The sequence below is a fragment of the Sciurus vulgaris genome, assembly GCF_902686455.1.
Source record: "Sciurus vulgaris genome assembly, chromosome: 5".
Classification (NCBI taxonomy): Eukaryota; Metazoa; Chordata; class Mammalia; order Rodentia; family Sciuridae; genus Sciurus; species Sciurus vulgaris.
The window spans coordinates 11,478,113-11,499,869 of NC_136465.1; the positions used below are offsets into that span (position 1 = coordinate 11,478,113).

The window sequence follows — 21,757 nt, forward strand, 5'->3', positions numbered from 1 at the left end:
TTTTTCTTGACCCTGGCAAGAGACGGAACGGAGCTCGCCAGCCCGAGACTGGGACGCGCGCGCGGGCTCGGCATCGCGGCGGGGCCAGGCTTTCCTGGGCCGCAGCTGCTCCAGCCGGGCCCCGCGCGGCCCGGGGCGGATTTTGTGTTTCAGGTTAGAAAGAGAAGGGTTGTTCCGCGGTGGCCGCAGGCAATAGGAAGAGGCGCAACCAACACTACTCGCTCCAGTGCTAATCAGCGCTTCTTCGGCGCGGGTGGCCAACTCTGGGGCCGCCCCTCCCCAAAACCCATACAAACATAATTAAACCCAACTTGGTTGGCAGACATGCTCCCAACTCGCCGAAGAGCCACCCGGGTGCACCTAACAACACCGCCCCTGCCCCCCGCCTCCGCCGCAATCGCCAGGCAACTTGGTCCCGCGCAAGAGAGAATTCCTGCGTTGGGGCTAGCCCCCCGGAGGACCTCTGGCGTCGCGTCTGCCATCGGTTCCCCATCGCCGCGAGCCGCCGCGGGGAGGGCGCCCTTAGAGCAACCAGCCAAGAGCGGTGTGCCCCACCAGGTCAAAGTCCCGGGACCACAGTGCCCATAAACCACCTCCCAGCGGGGCACTGCGGTCCCTGAACTTGTCACGGGGGGCGGAGGAAGGGGACGCCCCCCGCGAAGGTCTGATCTGGCGACTGGAGTGGGGAGCTGGCAGAAAGGAGCAATTCATTCGCTTCCTAAGGGGCATAATTTGGGGTGGCAGCTGTTTACTGGTGAGAAAAGTCGGCGTTCCCGACCTTGGCTCTGCCCTTTAACCCAAGCCAACCTGAGCCTGGGGGAAGAGTGAGCGGGCCAGGGTCAGGCCCACTGCTGACTGGCGGCCCCTCGGGGTACTCTCGGCATCTTTCCCCGGCAGCGTCGAAGTGCAGCCGATAAAAGATCGGCTGGGAAAAAAGATCACCAGGCTCATCGCATATTTTGGAAGGTTCACAGGCCGATCCACACTTTTTGCGGAGAAACCAGAGACCTTGGCCCTACTGGGAGCAGACCCCAAACAAGGAAGGAATGAGGTGGGGGGCGGTGCTTGAGATTTGGAGAAATTTATAAAAAGAGCGAGCCGGAACAGAAGATTCTGGTGGTTATTTTTTGCAGGGGCCGAAATTACCCACAAAGGCTGCATATAACAGAAAATTGCCAAGTTGAAAAACAGGGTAGTAAATTTCATTCCTTGCACATTTCTTCCCCATCTTCCCTCTTCTTTCTTTGAACAACTCCTGGCTTGACTTTTACAACCCACCGGTTCCGTTTTCTGATACCCAATCGTCCTTCCTGGCTCCTCTTACCCTTCCTCGTCCAACAGGGAAGAGCCAGCTAAAGCCCCGGAGCTTCGCAGCCCATTCAATACAACCCAGAGGCTAGGATTTCACCTTTTCTCCCCTCCCCTCCCAAATTAACTGCCCGAGTCCCTCGACCCTGGGTCTATGCAGAGCATATCCGTCCGTTTTCTAGCGAATTTCTCTAGTAACAATCAGAGCTTTCAGAGAGCTATCTCGTCTACACAGTCTGGGGTCTCTGTTTGCCCCTGGGGTGATGTGGAGGCGCACGGATCCCTTTCTTAAGAAAGCCTCATTCTCTGAAAGCGCAAGCTTCCTATCCTCGCAGGCAAAGGAGTTGCAAGGAGCTGTGTCCTCTAGCGGCAAACCCTCGTAGTTCATTTGTGAGTGCTCACCTACACCTAAGAGATCTGGTCGGGCGTCAATTGATGCGCAAAACTAAGTCCTAAGTGTGTGTGAGGTGGGGAGGAAAGTCTCCTGAATGTAATCCAGGCTTTCGTAAAATGCCCTGTGCGTAATGAGGCCGGGAGACTCGGGTGCAGTCGTTCGAACTGTGGAACAGCTGATTGTCTCCTCCACGGCAGATGGTCTTTGAGCACAGATTTGCATTCATTGTCTTCAAATCTGTTTTCGCGCTGGTGTTCTAGATTTCAGCAGCAGATCTATGCACAGATCAGAATACAAAAGGAGAAGCAAGAAAATAACACCCAGCCAGGAGGATTTTTAATAGGCACCGTGAGTTGCCCGGGCGTAGTTACAAAGCCGTCTAGGGTTTCAGCTGTTTGGCGGAGCTGCTGCCGCCTCTCGGTCACCAGCCCGCGGGCCAGCACCGCGGCCACCGCGCTCGGTACGCAAAGTTTCCGTGACTCCCCCGCTGCCCCCCTGCGGCTCCTGGCAGCTTTGGGAACTCAGGAGGAGGGAGAAGGGGGTTCCCGGGATGCACCCCGGCAGCTCTCGCACTAAGCCTGCCACGATCTGTCAGCAACTTCTCATCTGCACGGGTGCGACTCCAGTTCGCGCCGGCCCGAGGATATTTTCTTAGCTCCTCTACTGTTTTCCCCGTCATTATTTATTTGAATAGCACTTGAGCCTTGCTTGTCCACACCCCACTCCCGCCTTTCATTATATATCCTTTTTTCTCCAACATCTTGCAAACCGCACACAAAGTCTTAATGTCACCATGGAATCCCAGGAGACTTGGGAGAGCCGTTCTGGGAGCTGGACGCTCCGGGGAACGTTTGCACAAAACAAAAATACATGTGGTCACACTCCGCTTTTTCGCAAACATGCACACAGATCCAAAACCCGAAAATGAACATGCCTCCTGGCAGGCTACAAAAACCTACATCTAGAGGCAAATCCACGGAGGTTTCCCCGCTCCCGCGGCCAGGTGGAGCCAGCGCGTCCCTAGGCTGCAGGGCCCAGCTATCCTGCTTCAGTTCAGGGTTTGGGGGCCCCCATCCCGCGCACGCCACGCGCGCGAGGTTCGGGCGAGGACTCGGTGCCCACAGCTTTCTGTCCCCTTTCACCTCCCGGACTCCCGGCAACGCAGAGCGTGGTGCGCGCCGCCTGAGGACGTCGGCCTGGCTTGCCTGGCCCCGTCCAATCCCGAGCGTCCATGCAAATGAGGCTCCTTATTGGGCCGCGGCTCCGCCTCCGGCGGCCCGGGCAGTAGTAACCCATTCATGGGGCCGGCGCGCGGATGCAGCCCGGCTCAGCGGCGCTCGCAGCCACCGCCTCCTTTCGGCTCCGGGTCTTCCCCTTCCTTTTAAAACTGATCCTGTTGGGGATTTTTTCCCCCCTAAATTGGAACCGTGGGGAGGAGCAGGGAGGGCGGATCTGGAGGAAGGGGAGAGATTAGGCAGCTATCAATCTCCTCCTGTTTCTCCCAGAACAGGTGATGCTTCTAAATTGTGACCACTTTCTGGAGGCAGCTCTGCAGCTGGAAGGATGCGAGCGACCTAGGGTGGAGGGCCTGAAGCGGCAGATCTGAACTTGCAGAGGATAAAAACGTAAACTTTTGACTACATCATTCTGCACCTCGCGCGTGAAGCAAAGGACTTTTTTTTCCCCCCCAAGACAGACCCAAACTTCGGCACTTGATCCCCTTTTCTTGGATTGCTTTGGAGGAGACGGTTTGCTTGCTGCGTTGAGAACGGTCAGAACTGTGTTTTTGTAAACTCATTTTTAAAGCGACAGTAAAGGATCAGACTTTTTAAATGTTTGGGATTCAAGATACTTTAGGAAGAGGACCAGCTCTGAAAGAGAAATCGCTGGGCGCGGAGATGGATTCGGTCAGGTCTTGGGTCCGGAATGTCGGCGTGGTGGACGCCAATGTCGCCGCGCAGAGGTAAGGAGACAACCGCACAATTATTATGCTTTCAAAGTCTCTTGCTCTCGCTGTCTCTCAGTGCGCCCCCTCCCCTGCTCCGCATCTCTTTCCTTTTCTCGGTACCCCCATCTGTCCTTCAGGCCCCGCACGCTGGGGCTTTCCCTCTGGCGAGCAAGTCGCAGCGGTCAGGGGAACACTTACCCGGCAGCCAACACTGGAGTTTCTGAACTGCCTGGGTCATTTGTGTTTCTCCCCGACTCCTTTCCCACAGTCCACTCTCTGGGACAAAAAATAAAGTAGCACCCAATGCCTCGCATCTCGGCCCCATTCCTGTGAGCTTGTCTGTCCCCTGCCGTGCTTGAGGACCGGAGCCTGCAGTTACCACCGCGAGAACAGAGACGACTTCCTGGCCACTACCAGGTTTCCCCCACGCCGCCTGCGAGCGCCTCTACTCCCGCATCTTGGTGGTTCTGGGAGAACCGGAGCCCAGCGACCAGATGGTGGCGGCGGCGGAGGCGGGGAGAGAACGCGGCCGCTGCCCGGGAAGGTGGAGCGGCCGGGAGCTCTGGGAGGGGGGACAGGCCAGAGGGTCCCGGCTCTGAGACAGTGTGCCAGATGCATGGAGGCGGGGAGAGAAGAAAAATTAAAAGAGAAAAGATGAAGGAATAACTAGAAGGAGTCGCTGAAGAAGAGAGAGGGGAGGAAGGAGATCCGCCGCCAGAAAGCTGCAGGGATCACCAGCTTCCAGTTTTTCGGGTCGCTGAAGTTGACTGTTTCTGAGCATCTGCATGCTGGGATAGCCACCACCTTGTCCGCGGTGTCACCCCACGACAACATTCCCTCTTTCTACCCGGTCACCACTTCTGAGCTGGGATTTGTGAACTTCCCGTCCCTGTCTGAGAAAGCAACCTTCTTGATCCCAGAGAGTCCACGAACTTCTTCCTCAACTCTCGTTCCCCAGCCCGCATCTGCGCCCCGGGCCTTCCTCCTGAAGTCCTGACATCACGCGGAGAAATCATCCCTTTCCCAGACAGGCCACGTCTCCAGGTGTCCCGGGTAGAGCGAACCCGGCCGCCCTCTTGGAGGAGAGAAAGCAGAAGTCGCATCGCCCCGGGAGTGGGGCCGGCAGCGATGCCCGCCCGCCCGCTGGAACCCGGGACGCGCCGGTGTCCTTGCGGCAGACCGCACGCCGGCCGCGGCGACTTTCCGCAGCGGTCTGGGAGTAGCCGGGCTGCAAGCCGAGGGAAAGAAGTCTGCGCAGCAGAGCCCGCTCTGCGGCGCATTTTCTGAGCGAGGCTGGGGAAAGACGCCTTCCTCACTGTCCTTCCTTTTCGGAATCAAAGTTTGTTAAAGTTGGAACAGGGAGCCCGAGTTGGGGAAATTCTATCCAATATGTTACCTCCTTCAAAAGAGCGAAAATGCTTGCGCACGGGGCAGGAGGCCCGGAGACCTCAGCGCCGCGGGGCAGCTCCCGCCATCTGTGAGCTCAGCGCCCTGACCTTTTAGTTAAAAATGGATCTGGTGGCCAGTTTAGCCCTGGCCCTGACAGGTAGACAGGAAGATGTGGGTTCACATTCAAGGCGCTCGGAGGCCGCCTTCGGAGTTCCCCGACTTGGGTTTCACCGTCCGTGGCTTTGGCTGGCGCCGCCGGGCAACGCAGCTTGTACCCGGATGGCCTGGGGCTCAGGCTAGGACGCTGTCTGCCTCCTAACAATCCGGCTTCTCCACTCCTAGGGACCCAGGGGCCTAAGGTGTCCAGTATGGCGACCTCCGCAGTGCTGGTCGCGCGGTTTCCGCGGAACTGTCTGAGATGCAACTTTTCGGAAGAGCGAGGGAAGCAGAGGGGTGAGGCCTGTAGGAACGAGACTTGGGCTCGAGGCTTTCCACCCGAGCTTCAGGGTTCTCACCCCCAGCCTTGTGTGTGGGCAGTGATTTGGATAAAGATGAAGTAAAGGAGTCACTTCTTCAGATGCAAACGGAACGCTTATGTCCCCTAACCCCGAGTCTCACCTTAGCGAAGCGATCCAGCTGTGGGCGCCGCCTTGGGGGTGGGGTGGGGGACTGCTCTGGACCTGCTATGGCAGCCCGGGTCTTTCGAGTTCCACCAAAGGCCCAACAGAACAACCTGGTGGTGGAACACTTGGGCGGTGGAAGCGGCCCCAGATACGGCCCTGCCATTTGCCCTCATGGCCTCTTGGACTCCTCTAAGGAGTTTCTACTCCTAAATCGGAACTGATAAAAGACTTGACAGGCCCAGGACTTGGACCTGGGACGTGGACCCTTGCCCACGTTTCTTGGGCACGTTAGTAACGGCGTGTCTTTTCTCTCTTTTTGTGTCCGGTGTCCCACCTGTCTCTTCCTGCGCAGTGGGGTCGCCCTGTCTCGTGCCCACTTTGAGAAGCAGCCTCCCTCTAACTTGAGGAAATCCAACTTCTTTCATTTCGTCCTGGCGCTCTACGACAGGCAGGGGCAGCCGGTGGAGATCGAGCGTACAGCTTTCGTGGACTTTGTGGAGAACGACAAAGTAAGAGGACCCCTGCCCCCGCCCCCCAATAACTCCCTCCATGCACAGCACTAAAGATTCCATCTGTCACTTGCGACACTTTTCCGCTCGCATCATCAGGGATGATAAATCGAGGCTTCTCACCCCCAGCCTCTAAATCCGTAGATTTTCCCGCACCTCCTCCCGGCCCCCACTCCCGCACCCACGGTTTAGAGGCCCAGCGTCTGAGAGCACTGAATCTAGGGGTCCTTAGTAGCGTGAGACCATAGAATACTCACCGATCAAAAGCCCTTCGGATTAGACCATAATTAAAAAGTGTATCCAAGGCTGCGCTGCCCTCCTCTGAGTTATTTTCATTATTTTCACCTGCCAGGTAGAGCGGGGTGGGTTGAATCAGTCCTACGGTGTAATCTCAAAGTCCAGCCTTGACCCAAGTCCCCAACCAGAAGCCTTCTCTTCTACTCCCCAAGGCAGCCACTCCTTGGAACTCAAGCCTGGATTTGGGGACTGGGTTTGATCTCAAATAGAGGGCGGTCAACCTAAGTTGATATGTGACCAGAGGGAAATCTCTTGACCTACTGGGCCTCAGTTTCTTCAGCTGTGCCACCTGAGCTGTAGCGTTCCCACTTGAATCTGGTACTTGGTTGGTTCCTGAGCTCTGGGTCTTGGTGCTGGGGTTTCAGCGGGGTAGGGTCTAGTTCTGCCCTTTCAAATGGCAGGTCCCTTCACCCTTCTTCTGAGAGAAACCTTGGGGTTTCCTAAGGATAGATAGACCAGATGGGGCCTGCCTAAACAGCCTTGCGTTGGTGTCGGGTTTTCTCCAAAGCGGCTTGGCAAGCCTCTGAGTAGTCACTGGCAGGCAGGGGCTCTTGTCCTTTGACCCAGGGCTGGACCAGAAGGCTGTTCAAAGTGGCGGGAGGTGGTATAGTGAAGCACTCTTTCCTGTTTCCCTCATTTGGGGGACTGAAATGCCAGGGAATCGAAAGTCTTCCATCTTTTCAGGAACAAGGCAACGAGAAGACCAACAACGGCACCCACTACAAGTTACAACTCCTGTACAGCAATGGTGAGCATCCCACAGGCTGGCACGGGTAGCCAGCGAGGACCCAGCACATCTCCCTTTCCTGGAAGACGTGGCTGAAATGACTGGCAGACAGATTTGGGAGCGCAGGGCTGTGGGAGGTTTGCTCGGGGGCTGGGATTTGGGAGGTCTCCGTTCCTGGACAGCTCAGCCTGGGCCTGAACCCCAGGGCAGGGAAGGGCTTGGGTGTGGGAGAGAGGGCTCTGCAGTCCTTGACTCTTGCTGGTCTCCCCTTCCCGTAGGTGTCCGCACAGAGCAGGACCTTTATGTCAGGCTCATCGACTCAGTCACCAAGCAGGTGAGCCCAATGGGCCCCTTGGCTCCTCTGCATCAATCTCTGGCCCCCAACTCCCCAGTTTGTCTCTGACTTCCACTGTCCTGCATGATTTCCTGGGCCAGACTTCAAACTCCTCTCCAGGTTCTTGTCTACTCTGGGAATACTTCTTTGTCCCTCTCTTTCCAATGTCCTGTGTCTATCTGGTTTTGGAGCCCCTGGGGGCAGTGGCAGGAGAGCAAAGGGATAAAGAGAGGAAACAATTGGGAGATTTAGTCCCCCCAAACATTCCTTTTTGTAAAGAACTATGGGGCAAACTTCTCTGTTATTTCTTCAGTTGAGGTAACAGGCAACTGCTCAGTTCCGCCTAAGCAGGACTTGCTAATGGGGTAGCAGGTAGTGAGAGGGAGAGAATTTTGTTCTTGTTCTAAAGTCCCCTCTTTCTTTGTATTTCTGCCCTGCTACATGTCCTCCCTTCCTGTCCCTGGCCGGGTCTCAGCCTATAGCTTATGAGGGACAGAATAAGAATCCAGAGATGTGCCGAGTCCTTCTGACACACGAGGTGATGTGCAGGTAAGAGAGCCACCTTCTCCTCTGGGCTTAACTAGAAAGCCGGCTAACCTACCTGCCTGGCTCACTTGCTTTCGGGACTAACTTGCAGAAGTGAAGGCTCCCTTTGGACATTCCCTGGGACAGATTCTCTAGAACCCTCATCCCTTTTAAGGTCAGTTTTTGAGAGCCTATCTGTTAGGACTAGAAAGCAAAGCCAGAAGATTCAAAGTTTCAAACCCTGGCATCACAGAGTTTCCCCAGCCAAGTGGAAAGTCTCCACGTCCACCTTTGGCAAAAACGCTGGCAAAGGGTCTGGGCTACCCCAAGCAGGGTTCGTGATCAACTCTGGGGATTAGGGCTTTCCCTGAATTTCTCGGCTGGAGGCGGGCTATGCTAAATACCCACCCTGCCAGCTGGGGTGGCTTTCCGGGCGGAGCCACTTGTGGAGTTACTGAGTCCACGCTCTGGAAACTTCATCTGGTCTCGGGAACCACCAGAGTACTGAGCGGCCCATTGCCCGGGTATTTCCCTGCACCTAGGCACCTACAACAAGGTGGCTTTCTTTCCTTGCGGGGAAGTCGCTTCTCCTATCACTTCACAGTGAAGGTGTTTCTCTGGTCAGGAGGAGCTACCCTGTGGAAAGACCAGTCCTGGTCCCCACCTGTGAATTGAGCAGCCGGGAGAGTCCCGACTGGTGGGGAGGTCTGGGGTCCGGAGCAGCAGCTGGATCCCGAGGGTCACTTTGAGAAAGGCGCTGTTTGCTTGGGTTCCTACAGTTTTCCCACCCGCCTTTCAGAGACTGGTGTATTTTGCTTCGAGTCCCGCACATTGTCCCTTGTCTTCTACTTGCTTAGAAGAAAATTAAAGAAAAAAAAAAAAATTAAGAAGGTGGAATTCATCCACACACTTAACCAATCAACAAATACTTTTTGAATGCCTAGTGTTTGCAGGTGTATTGGGCTGGGTGTTGAGGATCCCACTGCAAATGAGAAAGGATATATGAAGGAAATTCTGGGAAGAGCATGCTTATTCTATTTTAAAAATTTAGAACTCTTTTCTATACAGCATTTTCTCCCCTCCAAAATCTGATGGGAGGGAAAACCTCAATTCTTCCTCAACCTGCTCTTGCTTCAGCGAAGGTTTCCCACCTCCAGACTTGCTAGTTTTGGGTAATTGCAGGCCATCTGATTGAGTATGGACTATTTTATGGGCAGCTCCCTCCAGCACCATTCCCTGCTCAACCCAGTCAGGAAGAAATCATAACAATTGGACATGTTTGTTTTGGTTTTGACCAAATTTTAGAAAAACAAACTTGTTAAATGCAAAGTTTGACTCTGCCAGGGTCCTCCACTGAGGGGGACTGAATATCCTTTCCTGAATAGCTTGGTGAGGAGTTGGGAAGATAGATATTCCATCATCCCAGAGCCCCTTGATAAATTTGTTCAGAAAGAAAATACAACTTCAAGATGTACTTGCATGCAATACTTAGATTAAATAGTCAGAATGCTATAATTTGGTTGGTAAGTCAAAGAGGATTTTTATTCTTCTCTACACTTTTTAATGCCTCTGTCTGGAGAGATAACCTTCTTAAAAGAAAAGAAAACAACTCCAAACTAACCCGTTGTCTCATGAATTATACCTATCCCTTTAAATAATACTTGCACGCCCCCATCCAGCTGTAGTTGAGGCTGACATTTTTATTTTTAAGCCCAATCAAATCCTCCTCATTTTATGCTGTTTAAGTAGCAGCATCAATTTTTAAAGCCTCTAGTTTAGTCTGCATTAGTAACACAATATAAAAATTTAATGTACTGTAACTTCTCTGCATTGAAGACCGGGAGGGTGCTCTGCTATTTTCTTCCCAAACTAGAATTTAAAACAAATATTAATTATGGGCAAATAAATGATCCATTGGATGGGTCCTGTCTAGTGTGTGTGTGTGTGTGTGTGTGTGTGTGTGTGTGTGTGTGAGTTGGGAGACAAGGTGAGTGAAGGCAAATATTAGCTGCATCTGAAAGGGAAGTTTTCTTTCAAGCTGTCAGAGCTAGTTGATTCTCCAGTATGGGAGCCAAGTTCCTTCTTCCACATTTTACGAGCTGGTTATAGCAGTCAATGTTGGGGAGATGGATCAGATATCCTTGTTTTTCAATGAATATTGAACATACTTAATTTCATTTGCACCGTGTTATGTGGCATACCTGGGCAATTGCCGGAATGATTTTATGTCCTATAATCCTATAATCTTTAGTAAAAGGCTTCTAAATTGGTGTTTAGCTTTGTGTGTGTGTGTGTGTGTGTGTGTGTGTGTGTGTGTAACAAAGCAAAGGGACAAAATAAATCTGTTTAGGAATAACTTCTTCCTCCCCCTCTCTGCTTTGCTTTTAGTTCATTTTGCCAATTATTAGCAAGGAGAAATCTAGTTGTTATGTTGCTGCCAGCCACCCTGTGCCCTCAATGCTCAGAGGGTTAAAAGATATTATAATTTGAACAGAAGTCTTCTCAAGGCCTACAGCTGGCTAATAACAGAGTTGTATTGAGCGCGAGCAAACCCCACAGCTGTGACTTTTCGCCACAAGGCGCAGGCTAGACAGGGCCCTAATCAGATGGGCCAGCCGGGCAGTGGGGCCAGTGTCTTTATCGGCCAGATGGTGTGAATTTAGACACTTTTGTTATGCAATCGCAGGGAGGAGTTGGGGAGAAGAAAACAAAACAAAAGCCACCATGCTGTGCGCTTATTTGAGTTTGAAATTAGAGACAGATTTTTGAAAGTTGAGGGTTGAATTTTAAAAAACGATTTTGGAGGGGAGAGGGACACGTTAGCTTATTAAGAGCCAGAGCTGGGCGGACTGGACACCCTCTGTACAAGACTGGGGTGCTTCTTCTTATTTTCTTCCCCAGACATCTTTTATCTTTTTCTTTTTTCTCTTTCTGAAAGATGCAGGTAAGAGTCAGGACTGTGATACATTTTTTCATATTCTCCCCACCTCCCAGCTTGACTTATTCTTCCTCTTCACCTCTTCAAAGACACCCTGTGGAGACCGGGAGGAGGAGAGGGGCCTGTAAGCAAATCGAGAGTGTTTCAAGTAGAAGGGTCTCCCGATGAGTATAGAACAAAATAAACCACACCAGGCCAGACAGACTCAGAGGACCACTTTCATTTTCATTCATTAGCAGAGAGGAGCCCCCCCACCCCTCTGGGGTAGTTAGAAACACAATCGCAACCTATTGCCAAGTTCAGTTTCCTCTTTTCTGTGTTTTATTTATTTAATTATTTTCCTATCTTACAGTCATTGTCAGTGAAAAGAAACACTTCCCAGGAACCTTAGTGACTTGCAGGTTGGAAAATAACCTTAAGAGCCTTTTAACTGAAATAGCTGAGCCCCAAGTTGGCCGTTCTGGCTTTGCCTCTACAGCAAAGGAAAGTCAGGATTGAGTTTGTCATCTGGGTAATTCAGGGACCCAGGATCCGCATTGTTTGCAGTGTGATTTCCTAAACGTCAGGCGTTCTCCTTGTCTCTCTGCTTGTGTTATTACTAATGCTGACATGAAGACTGGATGTCATGTAAGGAACAAAATAAAGAACAACTGAAACATTAATGAGATTTTTTCTTAAAAGAGAAAAGAACTTTGCTTTGGCTAATGTAGAAATTTTAAGAAGGGGCAAATACAACAAGTCCTTTTATACTTTGTGTGTGTGGTTCTGGGGATCAGATATTTTTATGCTTTTACTATTATTGTAGTTCAGTAACCAAGTAACTGTCTATATAATCTTTTCTGTTCTAAATATTAACATTAGAGATTATATTTAAATATGTTACTGTTGGAAAATAGAGGACGGGGCCCTGGTGTTTTTCTGCATTTTTCCTTTGCATATCATTTACTTCCCTGAGTGGATTCTCCACTTTGTATTACACTGGCACCAGGCTTACATTTTTATCTGTTTTTCTTTTCTGCCGGAGGAAATCCCCATGGAAAGCAGTTGAATTCAGCTGAGCAATTTTGCAAACTTACTTGGCTTCCTCAGAATCATTCCTACCCAAACCGAACAGACTGGCACATTCTGACAGTGTGTGCTCGTGTAATTAAATTGTACCAGCATTGCACACATATTTGGGGTTAGGTTGACAAGCTGGTGATGTCAAAGGAGGGTCTGACTTGAAGGCCTTTTTGGTAACTAGCATGTATGGGTCTTTTGAAATTGTGTTGCTAAGAAAAGTGGTTTGCCTGAGCTGCTAAGGTATACGTTGACATAAGCAATGCTCCAGGAACAGGAGAGGTGGCAGCCGGAAATGGGTGGGGGTTGGGAGTTGGGAGGAGAGACAAGGGCTTTGCTGGGTGGGAGTGCAGCTGGCCAGCATTTTTATTGGTGTTAATCTTGGGATAGATTGAATTTTTAAAAAGTTAAGACCTAATATAATTTCAAAGGCCAAATATTATTTCAGAAAGTCCCAATGGCAAACTCTGGTATTTAGAAAAGTTGAGACAAATTTTCTTTTACTTTCTACTAATTTGATTAAATTTCTTAAAGCCTCATTGTGCCCATTTGCTGAAAATGTTTTAGCTTCTTTCAGGTGTGTTTTACTTTCTGAGAGCATAGAATTGTTCACCAACTAATCCACGCATCCCTGTACGAGAGAGACCTGCTTTAAAAGTTTTAAAGTATTAATTTGTTTATGTTTGACTCTGTGGAAAATCAGAGAGGCTGAAAGCCACAAAGAGAGCCAAAGTAAATCTGTGACTGGCCTGGGGCAGGCCTGTGGGTCCTGGTTGCCACAGGGCTTCCCATTTTGTCTCATCCCATCAGTTTCAAAGGGTGCTCAAGGAATCCCATAGTCTCGCAAACTTAAAGCTGGAAGGGACTCTGGAGATAACCTAATCCAACATTTTCATTTTCTTCATCAACTCAGAGGGATTAGAGCTCTGACTAAATTCATGCAACTGGTTAGTGAAGAGTTAGATGCCAGAGCCCTGATTTCCAGTTCAGCAATTTTCTATGGTGCAACACAAGCCTAAACTACAGAGAAACCGTCCTGGGCAAGGTCACAGTTATGGGTACTTTGGTTATTGTTAACTTTAGACATGTTCTCCACCTGCTATAGGTGACCATGGTTTTCTTGTAAACCTGTTGAGGTTCCATCTTAACTCAACTGCAGTTGATAGTGAATAATGCATTTGAAATGAGTCAATAGGTACTCTGAGGTCCGGGGCCCTGGTAAGCTGTAGTTGCAGGCGGGCCATATGTCATTCGTTCCTTTCTCAGATTTGTCTCTGTATTTTGAGCAGATGCCTTTGGATTGGAGTACTTTGCTCCTCTCTCTGGTTCCCGTGGGTACTTTCTCTCTGTTGTCGTTGCTTTGGGGGCTCCTCTTCTCTCTTCCTCTCTCAGCATTGATGAGTCATCCTGGTACCCAACACTTTGCAAGGAGGAAGTGTTGAGAAGTAGTTTTTAGGACTGGGACTGACATCTGGTCAAGTGCCATTTCTGTCTTGAACTTGATAAAAATTACTGAAGAGTCTGTGCCCCAGCTCCCTGCCTCATTTTCTTCCCATTTAAAAATGTCCACCAGAGGTCTGCTCTTCTTCCTTTGACTTTGGGAAATGATGAAAATGAGTGAATGAATAAATGTTTGTAAAGTACACCAACTTCTCCAGAGAAAGGTATTATATCAACAAAATTTATGATAATCCAAGTAGCTACTCATGGTCAATTTTTTTTTTTTTTTTGATGGGTGTGTGGTGCTGGGGACCAAACTCAGGGCCTCAAACATGCTAGGCAAGGGCTCTACCCCTGAGCTACAACCCCGGCCCTGCTTGTGGTTTATTTAATACATTTTCCTTCCGTTGCTTTCTCCAAATATTTATTGGGCTAAAAGGAACTAATATATGGAATCATAAAATCATTGAACCCCAGTCTGGGAGGGACCTTGGAGAACTTAAAATCCAACCACCCGTGGTTCAGATACAAATCTGGCTCTTGGGAAACTTGTGATTCAAAGAATTAGCCAACTCGTAAGTCCCAGAGTGAGGATGTGAATGAGCATATTTTGAATATATTTTGGCTTCAGGTTCAGGTTCAAGTTTTTCTTTTTTTAAAATAAAACATGGTCACACATTTTGCCCTTGGGCAGCTTAGAGCTTGGACACGTTCTTGTTTGTGAACATTCTCACCTTGCAATGTGCTTTTTTTTTTTTTTTTTTTTTTTTTTTTCTGATATAACGAAATTCTTTTCCTCTCTTGCTTTCCTCCCTGCCTGTAGTCGATGTTGTGAAAAGAAAAGCTGTGGAAATCGCAACGAGACTCCTTCGGACCCTGTCATCATCGACAGGTAGGGGACACCTGACTTCGGGATCATTTTTGGTTTCTTTCCTTCACGAGTCTCGACCCTAAGTACCGACCACTTGGCGGGGCTGCAAGGTTGTTTTCGCATTACCTCCGAGGCGTTAAGCGGACAGCAAGGGCTCCTCTTGTTGGTTGGCTTCTTCTGGAAGGAGTCTTGATCTTCCTTGTAGAACACACATCTCTAAAGCCTCAGATTCCTTTTCAGGTGTGCTGAGTCCAGCCCAACGAGAAGCGTGTTTGGTAAAGGAGGAGCAGTCTGCCACCTCTCCAGGGTTTGACCTCAGTCTGTTTGCTAGGAGAGGCGGTGCACCCCACATTAAGTAGTATCCTTTCTCCAAGCTTAGAGACTGCAGAGCTTGAAGCCCAGCCTCTTAGACTACAGTGTGGGTGGGGCCTTGTGGCAGATTCTCTCTAGCACTGAGGGAGATTCCGTTCCACCACAGAGGACTACGTTCTGGGGTCTCTGTTATATCAGAGTGGGAGAGATTCTCTGGGACAAGATGCTAATTCACTGAGATGTGATTCAAGCATCCTCAGCTGTCTTGTTTTTGTGATTGAAACAGAACTCACAAACCAATGAAAAAATACCAAATTAACTTCCAGCAATCATGTAATTTTTAAGAAACCCCATATTCCCACCCTAATTTTTTCTCTTTCGTTAAAAAACGGAATAATTCCCATTGCTCTTTCTTTGGGTTTTCATGTTTCTAGCCAGGTTCCTGAAATGGATTGGAGAGAACACGTCTCCAAAGTTGTTATTCCAATATTCCAATGAATTCTCAGTTGGGAGAATGGAACCTCTGGCATTCTTCCAGAAAGCCAGCTTGGTTTCTTCGTGGAAAGATAGACATAGCTGAGGAATTGAGGAAGATGGGATTCTGGTCCTGTCCTAGCTTCTGACCTTGGACAAAGCCCTCAGCATCTCTGTTCTGCAGCAGCGTCTATAGTGATAGGCCCAAGGGTGCTGCCGGGAGGTGGCCAAAATATCAGCGGCAGCTTTTCAGTGTTCACTGAGCCTGTAAGAGGACGATAGGCACATGGAGACTGTCAGGTGTGTGTGGTGCCTTTGTCGCTTAATGGAGCTGTTTGGGGTTTCCGCTGTATTTCTGCAAGTGCAGACAAGCTTAAGTATGCGGACTTATGAAGACTGTTTGGGGTCATTCGTCTTCACTTTATAGATGAAAAAACGGAACCAAAGAGCGGTGGCATGACTTGCCCACAGTTCACAGCTGGTGGAGCAGAGCTGACACTAGAGCGCAGCTGTCCTTACTGCTAGGCTCGGCCCCTCCCACGGCCACAACCTCACGCTCCCTCTCTGTCCTGACTTATGGGTTGGATCTGCTGATAGCACATGGCATTGATTTCTACTCCCCAGGATGTCCTTGGGATCCTCTGGGGAGCTGGCGGCACTTGAGGGCAGGCAGATGCAGTGCTGTCCACTGGAGCATGTAGCCCGAGCCGCAGATCTCGATCTAGTCTTTTCCACTACCGGAGCACCTCTTTCAAGACGGTGCCCTAACCTCACGCCTGTTACATCTTTTCTTGTCATAAACACCCCATAAACCAGCTTTAGAAGTGTTTGCAAAACCTATAAGTGCTAGCCTGGCCTTACATCTTACAAGCCACAGCCTAATGACTGCATGGAGAGCAACGGTTCTTTAAGGAGTTACATGGGAACTGCCATCCATGGAGACAGCTGCACGCGCTTATGTTTTCCTCTGAGGCCATATGCATGTTGTGCGCACCAAAGAAAGGACTTCTTTGGCATCTATGGAGAGAGGAGATTTCATAGTAGGTGCTTTTATAGTTTGTGCTAGAATGCCTTAAATTCTTCCAGGAAGGTGGAAATTGTATCTTGGGTGCATATTATGTGGTTTTATGTGACGATGGCATTTATTTTTACTGTTCTATGCACAATAAAACCACCCAGTGATGTCTCTGCATCACTTGAAATATGTGTTACTTCCGAAATGTTACCCGTCTACATGTGGAAACATACACACCAAAGGGTACTGTAAACTGGCCAGGATCGGATTTTAAGAGAACCCATTTTATTATAAAACACATGCATTTGTTTGCCTTCCTTATTGTCGGGCTTTTGTTTGGAGATATTGTTCCCTGACCACAAAACCTTGTCTTACTGCTCCCCGATGTCTCTTTTGGCGTGCCTTAGTCTTCTCTCCTTCATTTTTCAGAAGCGAAGGGGCAGGAAGTCAGGTTTCTGGTTGTGGGAGGGGGTGCCTACACATCCATCCAGAGGTTTGGCTGAGCTGTGCATCTGGTCCCTGGGTTCAACATCTGCCGCACGTTCCCTTACGGAGCACCAAATGGGTGCAAAGTAGTCTATTTCAGATTTCCTCTGAGTAAATATAGAACGCTCTCCTTTGCCCTTGTTCCTATAATGCCAGCTAATTATCTCCTCCCCCTTCTCACCCAACCCCTCACTAGATGCAGTTAATTTACACTGTCTCTCTTTGAGTCTCCTCACTTAACAGGCTCGCTCCATCCCGGCTCAAGGGAAGCCTGTCTATTCCCTTGGAATAGTGAGTGTGTGTTCCTGGAGGAGGGGAGGCTTCAGGGTGCTTCCAAACTTTAACCCCTAAGGATTTTTTTCATTTTTGCCTTCATGAACTTGGGGTCTTATAAGATTTTGCCTTACAAACTGCAATGGATGAGTGTTAATGTAGCTGCAATTCCATGTTTTATTAATTAAAGACATAACGAAATGGGAAGGGGAGACAAAAATCTCATCTCAGGTATGTCTTTGACATCATCGATGGCCAGTCAGAATTTGTTCAGAGTGAGAAAACCAGCATCACCCCAGCCACGTGAGAGACCTCAACTCCAACACAGAGTTACATGATTTTCAAGGAACCTGTACAACCGTGTCCGTATAGATATTCAGGTTGCGAGAGGCTCCATGAAACATGAACAAATAGCTTTTACCACCTTGCGGTGCCTTGGTTGACAACCGTTGGCTTTTACCATAGGGGGTGGCTCTTTAGGGACACAGTTCTCCATTTCCCAGGACCTAGCCCCAAACTTGGAGTGTTTTTCTTCCCCTGCTAAATGAAGCCCTGCCTTGATCTCTCTAGAAACAAGTTTATTTTGTATTTCAATTGTCTCTTCAGCATGCTTTTGTGAATTCTTGGGCAACTGCCTCCCTCTGCCATAGGCCAGGTGGTGACAGAGCCCGGCAACATCCAGAGTCTCCAGCAATAGCCTCCCCTCTGCGTGAAACTTTGGGGAGTTGGGGTGCGAGAGAAGGGCTTGTTGATTTTTAGTGCAAAAATCAAAAGTCCCTGTCTAGAAAAAACACAAGGCAGAATGTCACCAAACAGAAGAACCAGCGGAATGACCCTTTCTGTGGTCTTCGGCCTGGGTCTTGCCCATTAGACCTGTGCGGTGTATAGAAAGAAAGGCTCAGCTGGTTTCCATTTGTGGTTCCAGAGGGGAGCTTGAACTCACCTTGTCGTGGGCTGAACTTCATTCCTGCTGCAACTTTATTATTTAATTTTATTGTATTTGCCAATGCTGGGTGATTGAACCCAGGATTCAATGCATGCTAGGGAAGCGCCCTCTCCCTCTCCCCTGGAGCTATCCTCCAACCCTGAGATTTCTTCAGATTCTCTCTGTTGGGTTGGCTTCTTCTGATATTGGGTCTCTGGGTCTCAGGGTAACCTGGTGGTTCATAGGAAGGGGATTTTCAGGTCTGTCTCATTGGTAGGAGAGAAGAAGAGGATCCCTATTGTTCTGTCCTGACCAAAGCCCCATAAAAGTCAGATGTTACAGAAGGCAAGATTTCCTCTTGAATCTTTGAAGGATGCTTCTGCCCATGGGAATCCTGGTATGGCATTTTCTATAAAGAGGGCAGGTCCAGTCTGTTTGTCACATGGTAAACACCCTGGGCTTTGTCTTGGTACATTCATCTCATATATTTCTGATTTCTTTTCCTGGGAGAACCATTTTAAGTGTTGGTGTGTTTTGCTTATTTTCTTTTGCAAGAAGCAAAATGAACAACAGAATGACCCTTATTCAAAAGATTTCCCCCCCCCCCCCCAATATCTGGAGTTTAATTGTCCATACCTTTTTCTGATAATTTCTTCCTTTTTTAAAAATTCCAGTAAATATGGATAACATAATTTTATCATCTTACTCATTTTTAAGATTTCTGTTTGGTGGTGTTAAATACATTCACCTTGTTGTGTCATGGTCTCCACCACTCATTTACAGGAGGACTCTTTATCTTGCAAAACTGAAACTGCTTCCCATTAAGCAACTCCCCATTGCTTCCTTCCCATAGCCCCTCACATCCGCCGTTCTACTTTCTCTCTCTGAACCACATGTTAAGTGGCATCTTATACTCTGTCCTTTTATTTCTCTTAGCATGATATCCTCAAGGTGTCTCCAAGTTGTAGCATGTGTCAGAATTCCCTTCCTGTTTAAGGCTGAATAATATTTCATTGTATGCATAGACCACATTTTATTTATCCAGTCATCCGGTAATGGACATTGGGGTTGTTTTGACCTATTGGTATTGGAAATAATGCTCCTATGAAATTGGGTGTTTAAGTACCTGTTCAAGTCCCTACTTTCTATTATTTTGGGGATCTACCTGGAAGTGAAATAGCTGGATCATGTGACAATTCTATTTTCAACTTTTTGAGGAACCACCTTACTCTTTGCCACAGTGGGTGGTTGCAGCATTTTACATTCCCACCAACAGTACACCAAGAGTAACAATATCCTATATCCTATATCTATATCCTCACCAACACTTGCTATTTTCTGCTACTTATTTATTTTTTGATAGTAGCCATCCTAATGACTGTGTCTTTTTTTTTTACATGAAGTTTTCTCCTGCCGCCATCTTGATGGACATCTTTGCCAGCTGCTCTCAGTTATGGTCCAGTCTTCTTTGGGCCTTTCCCTGACACTTCGCATGGTTTTTTCCTCTCTCTCCATGCTTCACAGATTACCTTGTTCCTTTAAAGCACAAGCTTGAATCCTCTTTGTCTGGGTCATTCTTGTTATTCTGCTCTCTTGAGTATTATCACTGAACTCCAGTCAAGTGCTATTTGTGGGATGAGAACTTTTAGAAAATAACTGGGGGAGTAAAGTTCTTACTGCCCTGCCATGCATGCTCCAGAAGTTTGCATTGGTCCTGGACACTTGGAGTTTTTCTTTTTGTTAATTGATTAAGTGAATCACTTATTGGTCTTTTCTTGATTTGTAGTATAGATTCTTCTTTTAATCCCATTGTCCCTTCCATCGCAGAGATAGATATGGGTACTGAATTCTAGGTAGTTCTAGTTGGAACTGAGCCCTAAGTAGACCCAGCTCTGCAAAGTCCAGCATATTCCTGCAGTCCTAGGCCACTGAGGCCAGTTTTCAGACTGTGACCACTCTCTCTTTCTTGTCAGGTATTGCAAGCCAGATATATCAGATATATATTTAGCAAATGTTTATCTAATATTTAGTTGGTACTTATTGTGTGCTGACATTGTGCTTAGCAATTGTACTAATTAAGAACCTTCTTAAGTAATCTTCAATGGTTGATAAAAATCCTAATTTTATAGGAGAGAATAAAATAACATTAAGGAGTTATGTAACTGTAACTCAGCCAAGGTCACATAGCCAGTGTCAGTGGCGAAATTGGAATTTAGTCAATGGGTAGAGGTTACAGAGAGAAAGATGTTGTTATGGAAGAGGGAAAAACCTTCCAGAATTCAGAGTTCTTGAAGGTGGAAAGGTTGGCAAACATGATGTGTAAGAACCTCTGGTGGGCAGGGCTTGGTGATACATGCGCATAATCCCAGTGATTTGGGAGGCTGGGGCAGGAGGATCACAAGTTTGAGGCCAGCCTCAGGAACTTATTGAGTCCCTAAACAACTTAGTGAGATCCAGTCTCAAAATAATAATAATTAAAAAAAAAATTTCGGGGTGTAGCTCAGTGGTAAAATGCTCCTGGGTTCAATTCCCAGTTAAAAAAACAACCAAACAAATTTTGGTGGGGGCAGTAGAGAGGCGATCTGTTTTTCAGGATGCAGTGGGTATTGCTGGCCCTGAGTGTCACTTAACTCTGACAAGTCCCATTTAACTCTGTGACAGGTTTGGTAGGATATCAGTAGCTGTCTAATGCTATAGAGATCCGAGCCTCAGTTACCCTGTCTGTAAAATGCAATGCCTGTGTTGATGGGTGACCTTTATGTCACCTTCCAGCTTTAATTTCTCTGATTCTAGATGTGTGGCTAGGTTTGGGTGTCAAGAATGCTAATTGTCATCCTTGCTCATCAGTAATTTACAGGAGCTCTTACCATCTGTGCCTTTTCTACCCAGGTCCCATACCCTTTCTCCAAGGTGGGTAGATCCCGTGTTCTGAACAGGCTATAAAAGCATGGCCATGGGTTTATGTTATTATCATCATCATCATCATTATTATTATTATTTTTAGTGGAAATTCCATTCCCTAGGGAGGGTTAGATTTTCTTACTAAAAAATCCAGATTATCCAATATGACTGTTTTGCTCTTTCCCGTTCTCCTACTTTGGTTTTCCTGGCAAAACCTCTGCTAGCATTTCAGGGACAGGCAGGTGGGGAGAAGGGACTCTGCTACTTCTATGCTAGAAAAAATGTCCTTCTGGTTGAAGTGCTTTGCTGGATGACAACCTGAGCCAAGGAGAAGGAACAAATTTTCTTTGAGGAAAGGACTGTCCTCACAATTAACCAGAAGGTCACAAAGTTGATGTCCATTTCTGCAGCTGTTAGTTTTCTTTTCACCTTTACAAATATCTTACTTATTTATTATTTATTTTAATTTTTCACAGACCGCATTTTGTTTGGTTCATTGTACACAGATGGGGTACAACTTTTCATTTCTGTGGTTGCGCACGATGTAGATTCACAGCATTTGTGTAATCTTACATGTACATAGGGTAATGACGTCTGTTTCAGTCCACCATCTTTTATACCCCTGCCCCCTCCCCCGTCTCATTTCCCTCTACATAATTTAAAGCTCCTCCATTCTTCTCTCACCCGTCTCCCTATCCCCATTATGTATCATCATCCATTTATCAGGGAAAATATTCGGTCTTTGGTTTTTTGGAATTGGCTTATTTCACTTAGCATGATATTCTCCAATTCCATCCATTTATCTGCAAATACCATAATCTTATTCTTCTTCATGGCTGAGTTTTGTCTTTTTTTAAAAATGTTTCGATGATGGGTGGAACTTGGGGCCTTGCACAGGCTGGGCAAGAGCTCTTCCACTGAGCTACACCCCGAGTCCTGGAATAGTTTTTAAGGACTGTACTTGTTCCACTTGGTGACCTAGACTTGTGACGCTTTCGAGGTTGATGCA

The 21,757-nt window shown here is 48.1% G+C and overlaps 1 protein-coding gene across 1 annotated transcript in view; it reads left to right on the plus strand.

Annotated features, from left to right (window-relative positions):
• The first annotated feature begins 3,008 nt into the window (after positions 1 to 3,008).
• The window catches only part of EBF2 (EBF transcription factor 2), a 180,406-nt gene continuing 161,657 nt past the window's right edge, over positions 3,009 to 21,757 (plus strand). Inside the window, exons 1-6 of the mRNA XM_079139033.1 lie at positions 3,009 to 3,665; positions 6,015 to 6,171; positions 7,153 to 7,216; positions 7,474 to 7,529; positions 8,005 to 8,078; positions 14,315 to 14,383. Coding sequence (XP_078995159.1) covers positions 3,535 to 3,665; positions 6,015 to 6,171; positions 7,153 to 7,216; positions 7,474 to 7,529; positions 8,005 to 8,078; positions 14,315 to 14,383 — 551 coding nt within the window. The 5' untranslated portion in view covers positions 3,009 to 3,534. The remainder of the gene's footprint in view (positions 3,666 to 6,014; positions 6,172 to 7,152; positions 7,217 to 7,473; positions 7,530 to 8,004; positions 8,079 to 14,314; positions 14,384 to 21,757) is intronic.